The sequence below is a fragment of the Rhododendron vialii genome, chromosome 7a (genome assembly GCF_030253575.1).
Source record: "Rhododendron vialii isolate Sample 1 chromosome 7a, ASM3025357v1".
Taxonomy (NCBI): Eukaryota; Viridiplantae; Streptophyta; class Magnoliopsida; order Ericales; family Ericaceae; genus Rhododendron; species Rhododendron vialii.
The window spans coordinates 40190227-40201520 of NC_080563.1; the positions used below are offsets into that span (position 1 = coordinate 40190227).

At 38.8% G+C, this 11294-nt stretch overlaps 1 protein-coding gene and 1 non-coding gene across 3 annotated transcripts; both read right to left on the reverse strand.

Annotated features, from left to right (window-relative positions):
* Window positions 1-15: 15 nt before the first annotated feature.
* On the reverse strand, window positions 16-6008 carry LOC131332435 (uncharacterized). 2 transcript variants are annotated; one of them, XM_058366655.1, is made up of 8 exons: window positions 5781-6008; window positions 5568-5675; window positions 4982-5112; window positions 3903-4003; window positions 2822-2881; window positions 2048-2158; window positions 1198-1979; window positions 16-243 (listed from the first exon to the last, which is right to left on the reverse strand). In XM_058366655.1, exons 1-6 carry the CDS (start codon window positions 5974-5976, stop codon window positions 2152-2154), a joined length of 603 nt encoding a protein of 200 aa, XP_058222638.1. In that variant the 5' UTR covers window positions 5977-6008; the 3' UTR covers window positions 16-243; window positions 1198-1979; window positions 2048-2151. The 2 variants fall into 2 exon arrangements, with proteins under 2 accessions (XP_058222638.1, XP_058222637.1); XM_058366654.1 differs by lacking the exon at window positions 2048-2158 and having other exon boundaries at window positions 1198-1354.
* Window positions 6009-6077: 69 nt separating this feature from the next.
* TRNAA-UGC (transfer RNA alanine (anticodon UGC)) lies at window positions 6078-6150 on the reverse strand. Its single transcript has one exon. It is a non-coding gene; the product is annotated as a tRNA-Ala (tRNA).
* Between the last annotated feature and the right edge of the window lie 5144 nt (window positions 6151-11294).

An 11294-nucleotide genomic window follows, 5' to 3' on the forward strand; every position in this document is an offset into this window, starting at 1 on the left:
TACATATGTTAAATATGTGATTCCAAAAAGGAAGTTTAGATTCATTTCAGATATAGAAGGAAGACATCAAGGTATGAAAGCTTTACCTTGTGCACGCAAAGCTGACAGAGTTCATATAAAAGAGTATACAACAATCTTTAAGGTCCACAAAATGTAGCATGCGTACATCATTTGACAGTATTAAGTGACAGGTAAAGCAGCATAAACTCCTTGTGTTAGCGGTTGGATAACCTTCCATTTGTCCTGCAGACAGAGAGTTTAGACAGTAAGCAAAACAGCAGTTAACTTTGTAAAATCATCATCATTTGGGAAAATATTAGACCAGACCATAACTGATTACGGGGCAAGTGGCCACTTCTAGGGGAATTGATAACAAGTGCATGGAATCATAAGGGATATTTTTATTTTTTTTTGTCTGTGGGAATTGAAAATCATAAGGGATTTGCCAAGTATGCAACACAATAACTGGCTAGCATTCTCAGAAATCAAATGAATCAAACAAAGGGATTAAGGAAACTACAGCAGCTATAAAACTTGTTAAACCGCAAGTACTCGTCCACTACATCCTCCATCGTATGGCATGCACGACTCATCTGTACTCAACCTAACCAATTTAATTGATGCCACATTTCGCAAAAGGGTATATAGTAACGCACTATTAGAAACCTGCAAGGCTTAATAGTCAACCGTAAATGTGTGTGTGTGTGAGAGAGAGAGAGAGAGATTTACATACAACCAGCAAAGACTCAAATAATTTGATCAAATGTTCAGAAGAAGAAGAAGAAAAACTATTTATTGCGAATAGGGACACTTCAAAATCATTTATTTAAGAAGAGAGCATGAATGACGCGCTTTTATGCCTTTGTTGAGGAAAATAGGGGGCAGAGATGACTTGTGTGTGGGGAAAGATCAACATTGAAAAGTCAACATAACTACAGATTATGTGGATCAATAGAGTAAAGCATATTTCACGATGTTGAGGGGCATTTCATCGTTTTCAACAACTCAGCATGAGAGAAAGCAAGTGGAGACCAAAGGCAGTTGCCCTAGCATAGTGGCCTGCAAAATCTAGACAGCGTGCTGCGTGCATATAGAAGTAACGGAATACCTACCGACCAGAACTGGCTAGTACAGAAAATAAGTTTCACAGAAACTAGAATACACATAAAATTTGAAGAGGTCAGCAAAGGGGCTTACTTGAACAATTTCTATCTTCAACTCAGTGCTATATGAACCAGAATCTCTCAACTCTGAAGGAAATCAAGACAGTTAAATTTCAAGGCAATCCTTGACACCCTGCTCGAATTTGTTTAGGGAAGATATTGAGTCCATGAGTGCATCTGCCACCTTCTGCCTGCATCAAAGGAGATTAACAGGCTTGGTATTAGCAAAGAGAGATACGTGGGAACATTTGAAAGGCTAATGGGTTCGGTTACACAGGCCGTGCATTAGCTCGAGCAAGACCTGCCTGAAAGAACTTTTCCTAACTTTACATGAGAGATTTAACCATAGATTAATTCGACTTCGAAATGATCAGCACAGTCTACCTTTTGACAAGTGGTCACGAAAATGCTTATTAACAATAATTGCAACTTGACATGGTTTAACTGGAGACAGTATTAATATTGTCCACTATGAGTTCTCCTTGGCGTGTTCATGGCCTATCAGCATTCTATTAGGCAGTTTTTAGACTAGGAATAATCAATTTGAAACAAGTTAAGGAACACCGCCTTACTCAACCACTTGGAAAAAGTATGTCCACAGGGAGTAGACAAGGGATTTCCATCACAAAATATAAAAGACAAAAATACCCCCTATAAATGGCACTGGGATGTGTGTTGAATCGATGGCTCCTGCTTTCTCCACCCTAAACAACTAGCCTGTCTTCCGTATCTTTCCCAGAAAGCAAGGACTTCTTTTAGATGGGTGGCAATCATGAAAGATCAAAGATTCAAAAGGAACATGGTTTCTTGAAATCCCTGCAATATGGCCAGACGTTAGAACTATATTGGAGAGCGGGCTGGAGCAACTCTTATCAGGGCTTCACCTTGGTGCTATCTTTGTTATACTCTGCCATGGGTCTCAAGTCTCAACTTAAGGAAAATCTCTTCCAAAACCATCCATAAACTTCCAAAAATCTCCTGCCACAGATTATGAACTGGAACCCCAAACTTGGCAACTGCTACTGTTTGCTAGGATTGAACATGTGAAATATCGTCTTGGGTTTGTAAATACAGCACCAAATGAGGACAAGATAGGCATAAAACAATTCATTTCAGGGATAAGACTGGAAATCTAAATTTCAGGAAGAAAGTAGGATGAGGAATACACTCCAAGCTCATTTCCAGAAAATGGACTTCCACGGGACTTTGTTTCAAAAGCACATTTCATGAGTCCACCACACATGCTGGAAAACAATAGAAGCTGGGGCAAGGAAGCCCGTTTTGACAGGCTGCAAAATGCTGCAACATATGCCACTAGACAAAGATACAAAACATATATTTACCCATCCCAGAAGGTTTTTTCCTAAAGCAAACCAACTATTAGCTGATAATTGCTGTATAAGAATGACAAATAGTGACCAGAATCATTCACCAGCTCATGTGGAACACCACAATCCACCTTTGACTCCAACTAAGCCCCAAAGGCCCAACCCTTTACCAAATTTAAAATAACTAATTTTCATCGAATAGTAAGAAAATTAGGGTTCAATCACTACTCCAAACATTTCTCAATTCTCATCACATTAAGTGTATCATCTAGAACGAGAAAATGTGGGAAAACTAATAAAACAGTTTCTTGATTTGTGAAAAATCCATACCTGCTGGAAGGGATTTGAATATCAGTTTCATTTGCCACAGCATTGAGAGAGGTAAAGGACCTGTAATCATGTTTAGACAAACAACACAAAATCTTAAATATTGAAAACACGTCGAAAACCATTGTTAGAACCAAAATAAACAAGTTGAAACTTCTTGGACTATTGTGATGCAAATTGACCAATATGAAAAGACAATGGTTCTTCCATGAAACCCGTATTGATGGTTTATTCCAAGGGGTACAGATCAGGAATTAATGTAAACCAACTCAGGAAAATCATAACAGTTTCTCCAACCAAATTTTTTTCATTAAGCTAAAAACGGTGGAGGAGAGAGCGACCAGGCATAGCAACCCTCCCCTAGGCGTGACCATAAGGACTCCAGACCAGCGGCGGATCCCGGGAGGGACCAAAGAGTCATAGCAACTACCGCCCCACCAAGGGCTAGCGGGCCAAAGCCGAACAGAGGAGAAGGACCAAATTTGAGAGGGGCGCTGCTGGCACAACTTGAACTTGGCCTCCTACCTCACCCAACCAAATTGACCGTGAGCATTTATGACACTACAATTATTACATGCTGATTGATGCCCGCAGAAGATCCATGAGAACACCAAACCAAAGCCTGAATTCCAACATATATTCATTTTTTTCTATGACAGTTAAACAAACAACACAAAAGAAGAAAAGCTTAGTGCCATTCAAATTCACTACCAGCTACATCTGCCACCAGAAGTTAATTTTTCATCTGGGGTCTCTGACATTGAAAGCATTGTCAAACCTTGTGCCACACCCATCCTTGCAAGTTTGTCTGCCACCTGGTTTGCCTCCCTCAAATCATTCCGAATGGTGAAATTTTGGGAGTTCATATATAGCACACGAGCTATGCAACTCAATTGCAACCAAACAAAGCCTCAGTCCCTTTAACAAGTAGGTGTTATGCCACAGAACTCCGTTTAATTACATTCAAATATTGGAAAGCTTTGGAAGAAAGTTAAAAGCCCTCTAGGATGACCAGTGCATTTTGGCATGCCTGAAGACCCAAGCATCAAAAGGACAAGGAAAATAATAGAGAGCAGTAAAATACCTTACGAGATCCCTAAGACTAGCTTCAGCTTCCAACTTTATAGGATCGTTATTATCCAGTAACGAAGCTGCATTCTTCAGAACCAACTGAAATGTGCAAACCTGTGAATTCCACAAATGAAGCTGGTAATTCAGTTTAAGACTACAAAATTTGTATTTTTCTCCCCTTCACATTTCCAACTTGTTTTATAGGCTCCACTAAACTTAAATTGTGATTACAACATGTATAACCGGATTTCCGTAAAACATCTCTTCTATTCTGGTAATCCCCAATGACCTAGTCGACGCATGTGATCTCCCTACCTCCCTCTATGTGTGGTACACAGTAAAACTGATGTATTGATGTCGTTCATTTCTTCCCTATCCAATGGCACTCTATGTCCCTCCCTGCCTCACTATGTGGTACATAGTAAGCAGGATGTAGTTCCTTTCTTCCCTATTCAATGGCACTCTATATCCCTCCCTGCCTCACTGTGTGGTACATACTACTCCCTCCGTCCCTTTTTAAGTGTCCTGCTTCGTAACTCCAACTTATTAAAAAGACATCATCATTATACTTTTCACATCAACTTTTTCCTCCATTTTCTCTACTTACCCATGATCATTATATTTTTACTCACTTACTTTTCAAAATGGAATCTACTTTTAGGGATAAAATAGACAATGCACCAACTTTTACCCACTAACTTTACAAAATGGACACTTATTAAGGGACATCCCAAAATGGAATACTGGACTCTAAATAAGAGACGGAGGGAGTACATGGTAAGCAGGATGTGGTTCCTTTCTTCCATATTCAATCGCACTCTATAACCAATGGAGAAGGAATCTCGAGAAATTATCTCGAAAAGTTCATATACCAATAACTTGAAAATCATGAGACCCTAAGTTCCTCCCACTTGTATCTCATGCTCAAAACATTGTGAAGGAATTTATCTAGGGACAGGTAAATAGCAGGCAAACTTAACCTTTTCATCAATGTGAACGGGATCTTAAAAGTGTTAGCGTATGCATCTAAGATTACTTTGTTAAACCACAAAATGAAACAAAAGCGACGTAATAACAAAGAAAATGTGAAACCTCGACTCCCGTTTTAGATTGAAAGGTAACAAAAGAGTTCCTCTCTTCCGGAACACAATCCCTAGAAGCAGATCTCAACATCCCCTGAACTTCTTCCACGTCCTTCTCTCTATATTCCGAATCACCTTTCACTGTCAATCCCCATTCAAATCAATCAAATCACGCATTCAAACCTGTACTAGACATATACGTCATACGTGTGCCTGACGTCCACAAAGAAACCAAGCTCTTCACAAGAAGCTCGAGGCTCAGCTCATAACTGACGAAATCAAGCTCAAGTTTTAAGCTCACTTAGCAAACGATCGGAGCTCGAGTTCCAAGAATGTTTACTAAACGAGCCAAACTCAAGTTAGTTTTAACTCGGTTTGTTAGTACAAGCTGGGGCTCGTTCGTAGCAGCTCGTCTACTAAACCAACCATGCTTGAACACCTCGGTACTAAACGAGCCAAGCTCAAGCTCGAACTCAACTTGAGAGTAAGCCGAGCTCGAGCTAGAACCCAGCTCCAACACTTCAGAGCTCGGCTTGCCCGGGGCTCGTTTGCAGCCCTCGGCGTGCGACTATGCATATACAAAGTGAGAGAAGTACCGAGCAAGAGATAAGCAGCGCGGAGAATGTTGCGGGAGCCGTCAATGGGAGCCAAGAGGAAATTAGCAGACTTCTTCTTCTGCTCTCTCAACCAATCTTTCGGTCCTGCTGAAAGAAAAAAAAAATCGACACGTAAGGAAATCACTAATTAATTTAGGGCTCCGAATAAACAGTTGATGGAAGGAAATACTGTTTGCGGGGAGAAGTGCGTACAGATGCCGAGGGAGAAGGCAGAAGCGGGGGGAGGTTGGCGGAGGAGAGAGAGCAGCGAGAGAGCGAGAGAGTCTCGGCGGGAGACTGCGGTTTTAAGGCGGCGGATGGACGGTGGGAGCGGGATGAGGGGTTTTGGCGGGAGTGGGGCGGTGATGGGGGGAGGGGAGGGGATAAGGCAGGATCTTGGCGGTGACATGGCGGGTAGCGTTGTGATTGGTCGCGATTTGAGGGGGGAGTTCGAAAATATGCGCTCGAAATTGAGTTTTGGGACAAAAAAAAAAGGCCTTGGAGATTTACTGGAGATGCGGGGGATCGAACCCCGTGCCTCTCGCATGCAAAGCGAGCGCTCTACCATTTGAGCTACATCCCCTTGTGATGTGCTATCCGTGATATTTTATATAAAATTGTTTGTCTATTGGAGGGAATTTTTTTTCCCTACCAGCCACCACTTGATGCCCGTTAGGCACATCTGCAATAGATGGCTCAAATTTAGAGAGAAAAAATATTGTGGTGAGAGAAAAGAGAGGGTCAATCCGAGTCGTTCAAAAATGTATTGGACGGCCCGGATGTGCCGAACGAGTACCACGTGGGATATACCCACCCGGCACCGAAAAATTTCTCCAATTGGAGTAATAAACTTCCTCCAAAGCAGAATTGGAAGTGCTTAATTTTAATCTCCTTTTACTCCCTCCGTCACAAAATTTTGGTCTTTCTTTTGAAATTAATTAAACTTTTTAAGGGGACGTGATCATTAAATTCAAAACACACACACACACATATATGACTTAAAAATACTCCAATATTAATCCAATCTCGTGTGGCAAAGGAACACATTTTTTTTTGCACCTGTTCTTGCTCTTATCAACTGGGCAAAGCATTTGTGCGGTAATCAGATGCTATGCTATGCATGGGTCACTACATCTTATTTTCTTGAATTGAATAACGAGAGAACATTTTATGATTTTAATGTTTAATATCCCGCAACGAAATAAACCCGCTAGGAGCTAAAAGTCACACACAATTCTTCAACACGATTTTTCGTTTTCGCTCTAAATTCTTACTCAGGACTAGTACTGCTAATTTTTTAAGGTCTAAAATGAAACTTAAAAAATGGGACCCGTCATGCATTTCAGGAGCAAAATACTAAAAGGACAAGTCAACTTCAAAATGAAAAATTACTAGTAGTATTCATAAATCATAAATGTCTTACCTTCCCAGCACGTCCACAGACCACAACAACTAAGAGTCCGTTTGATTAGCAAGAAAAATATAATAGAAAGTGAAAATGATAGAAATTAAGTAAAGTGAAAGAAAAGAAAAAGAAAATATATATTTTTTCTCACGTCTATTTGATTATGATGAAATTTTTGCAAGAAAAATAATGGAGAAAATAAAATATCACTGTTTGAAAAGGAAGAAAGTGGAGGGAAGAGGATAAAGATAGAAGTTAGAGTAATTATTGTTGATTTTCTTGAGAAAATAAATTTTTTTCTGCATATTTTGTGAGAAAAAAGTTTGGCAAGCTCGCAAGTTTTAAAGGGCTGTACGGGAAAATTCATTTTATACCACTTTTCTAAGATATTCTTGCTAAGTGAACACAAAAAAATATATGTTTTTTTTCTCTTTCTTGTATTTTCTACCATTATCTCATTAATCAAAAGGACCCTAATAGATCTTGTATCCAACTTTAACCCCCGATTTCATCTCAACCATCCACTTCATTACAGAGAAACACAACAAAGCCCTTTCACAACTGTCCGATACCATATTGGAAAAGCACATTGATAACCAATAATAGTCGTCCGATTCACTCTTGTGGCCCAAACGCTATATATACCTTCCACCGATCGTGTTAGAGAGGGAGAGATCATTCCAAAAGAGAAAGAGATACAGAAGAAAACAAGATTCTTGGGAGGGAGGGAGGGAGAGAGAGAGATAGACAGATAAGAGAGAGAGAGAGAGAGAGGGCAACCGTCTGATTCTTGGTCTAAGAGATACACTTTGAATCTTTTTTGTTGCGCGCTAGTTAGAGTTTCGATTACCGATTAAGTTCTTTTAAAGTTTGAATCTTTTTAGTAGTTAGGGCTTCAATTAAGTTCTTTTAAGGTTTGTGTATCTCTCTCTCCCCCCCATTTGCTGATTAAAAAAATAGATCCCCATTTGAAAAGGACAAACGTGTTATAAATTATTACAACTGAAAAAGAGTTTTTTTTTTTTTTTTGTATCCCAAAAACATGCAAATTGTGATCCCAAAAATGACAAGGGATGGAAAGATACAAGCAAGAGATAACGTGCATTTGCGGATTAAAAAAAAAGAGATAACGTGCATTCCATCCAAATAAACTCACGCTGGATTACGCCCCCTCTTCTTCTACCCCTCCTTTCAGTTACGAAACAAGACAAAAAAAAGAAGAAGAAGAAGAGAGAGTTGACTTCTCCTCCGTTGTTCACCGCCGATCACCAACCTCCAACACAACTCACCGCCACCGCTCACAAACGTAACACCATCCCCACCCCCACGCGGTGCACGCATCCTAAACTAAAGTCACATAATTCGCGTGCTCGTGAGTAAACGAGAGCATGAGCGTGAAAACATCTTTAAAAGTTAAAAGCATTCCAAAGTATTAAAATTCGCAAGAGCGAAGATTGAGAGCGTACGTGATAACAATACGAGAGAATGGAGAGTGGAAGTGTATTGACATTTTTTATAATTTATGTGACTAATAATGCTATGTTTGGATGAGTTTTTGAGAAATTTTTGAAAATTTTTGTAAGGTTATGAGTGAAGAGTAATGATTAGAAGTAAGAGTAATGATTAGAGAGAGATAAAAAGAGAAATGAGAATAATGATTGGAGATAGATATGAGCAATGATTGAAAATAGGAGTAATGGATATTTTTTGAGTTAGAAATTTTTTTTTCAAATCACTATCCAAACAAGGCATTATAAGTTCTTTAACCTCAACACCCCACTCCAAAACTTCACTCAATCCACAACCAACAACCTACGATAAAACCGAAGCACATTCCCGGAATCCCATTCGGGAATATTTACCCAATTCCTATCCGAATCGTCTTGGAATTGAATAATGAGAGCACATTCTATTTTTATTATTGAAAAAGAAAAGAAAAGAAAAACCCTTTAACTAAACCTTTCGCGGGTTCTCCGGCTCCCTCTGAATTCTCTCGTTCTACGCTTCCATTTCCAATCATGATCTCTCGTGGATTTTACTAGTTTGTTTATGAAGTTTGAAGACGCTTATTGGCTTACACGCTTTTAGACGCTTGTACTCTCTCATGTTCTCGCACGTGCTTTATTAGGGTGAGTTTGGACAAAATCTTCCCGAGACTTTTTAGAATTTTAGAGCAAGGTAAAGTTTGGGCTAAATTAATGCAAAGAGATTTTATGGTTGCCTCAAAGCAAGTTGTCCTAAACATAAAACAATGAATTTTCTCGTAAGAAGTTGCCCAAACAAGATGTCTTCTGCTCAAAGACTCCCCGTGTTTCATATTTAACTAATGTTTGCCTGTGCCTACGGCACTACGTACCCATTTCGATTGGAATTGATTTGTACCCTTCCACTAGATTCGAACCATGAGCAAAAGCTAGACAGGGGCAAGGGGGTCTCGATTGTGAAGAGCTTGAAAGGCGGGTCAGTGTCGTCGTGAGTGGTGGAGGACGGTGAAGGAGAAAAGGGTGCATGAGAAGAAGAGAGATAGTCTGGGTGAGATAGTGTTTGTGTGGGATCAGAGAGAGAGAGAAGGAGAACTTTTCTGCAGTAGGGTTTCAAATTTGAAAGTGGGTGTAATTTTGATCGGTGGCAATTATGTAATTAAACGAAAGAGGCTGAACAATTTAATAAAAGTGAAATTTCACCTCAATCATTGGATCAATTCAATCTCAACAATTACAACAACTTGTCCCCACACCATTGTGTTTTATAATAGAGATGGTTCATTTTCACTATTTGAGACCTCTTACAAAATTGTCTATATGTTTTAAGTTATATATGTAATATGGATCTTTACAGATATCAATTTGTTCTGTGCTGTGGTGACGGCCTGTCTTCCCGGACAGTAGCTATGGCTCAAACCGAACATTCCACAGCGGGTAGGGAGCCCCTATGGTCACGCCCAAGGGGGGTTGCTACGCTGGTCGCCCCCTCCCACCCTTTTTTCTGATAAAAAATAAAAATAAAAAATTTGTTCTATTAATTATATAAATTTTTTGAAATCATAAAAATATTACGTATTTAAAATATAGACAAATTTTTAAAAGAGCGCGTATCAAAAACGTACCATCAATATGGAACTGATGGAGTAATCAAAAAGTCCCATAAGAAATTTATAGAAACACACCTTTAAGCTTGGACCCCACTCGAAAAAGGCAACAGTGTTTAATACAGTATTATTATTATAGCAATAAGGATTATTCTAAACTTCGCTCAAAGGGTATAGGATAATAAGTAAAAAGTTCATTGATATCTGAGAAAAGTGTTTAAATATTTGTGAAAATATATTAATATCTGTGAAATATGCATTGACATTTGAATTTGTTTGAAATTATGTGTATATTATTCTCTACATAATAGGCGAAGGTTAGCAAAACCATAACAATAAAAGAGTTTAAATAGAAACATGTAAAATGTGATCATTTTCAAGTAAACACGCTAAAACATGTTAAAATACGTGCATTTTACCTAAACCCACGAGCCCCGATAACCATGGCCAATCACCACCCTACCACCACCACCGCTCACAAACGTAACCCCGCCCTCAATGGGGCGCACGCAACTTAACCTCAGTACCCCACTCTAAAACTGAAGCACATTCCCGGAATCCAATTATGTTCTCAATTGTGTTGTCCAATCCCCTCTCCGAATAATCGAACTCTCCCCCAATCCAACCATTAATTCCATGCACGCATCATTCAACCACAACGACTACCTGTAATCGCAGCAGTTAAACTTATTGAATTGCGCAGTACATTTGTTTTGTTTTGTTTTTCTTCATAATTTTGAACTTATTCTGCTGACCAAGAAATCAATTTTGAACTTGTAAATTTGCAATGTAAATGACTTGGTAATTGGGATATGATCTTTAACTGTTAGTGACGCAATACTTACCTATTTATATGAATTTTCTTTTTATGCATGCATGACACCACACATCATGACTTGTGACATGGCGGCAGATGAAACTGGGATTTAAAGTTTTATAATAAGACATGACACGACACACATGTTTAATAAATGAGCGGGGTTATGCACGACAAAAAGAACATTGCGTGTTCCGCTAAGGGTTCTTAAAAAATAACTAATAATTTATAAATTTTAAAGCTTAAAAATAATAGGCTTACTGAAATAAATTTTTATGTAATATAAATTTTGTTTAATAGATCTTAATTAGATATTTTGAACAGTGCAAAAAAATTGAAAATGGTTTTTGTAAATACTTTTTAAGTTTAAAAAGGAGAAATAAATACTTATTTTTTAGGAACTCTTAGCAACACAAG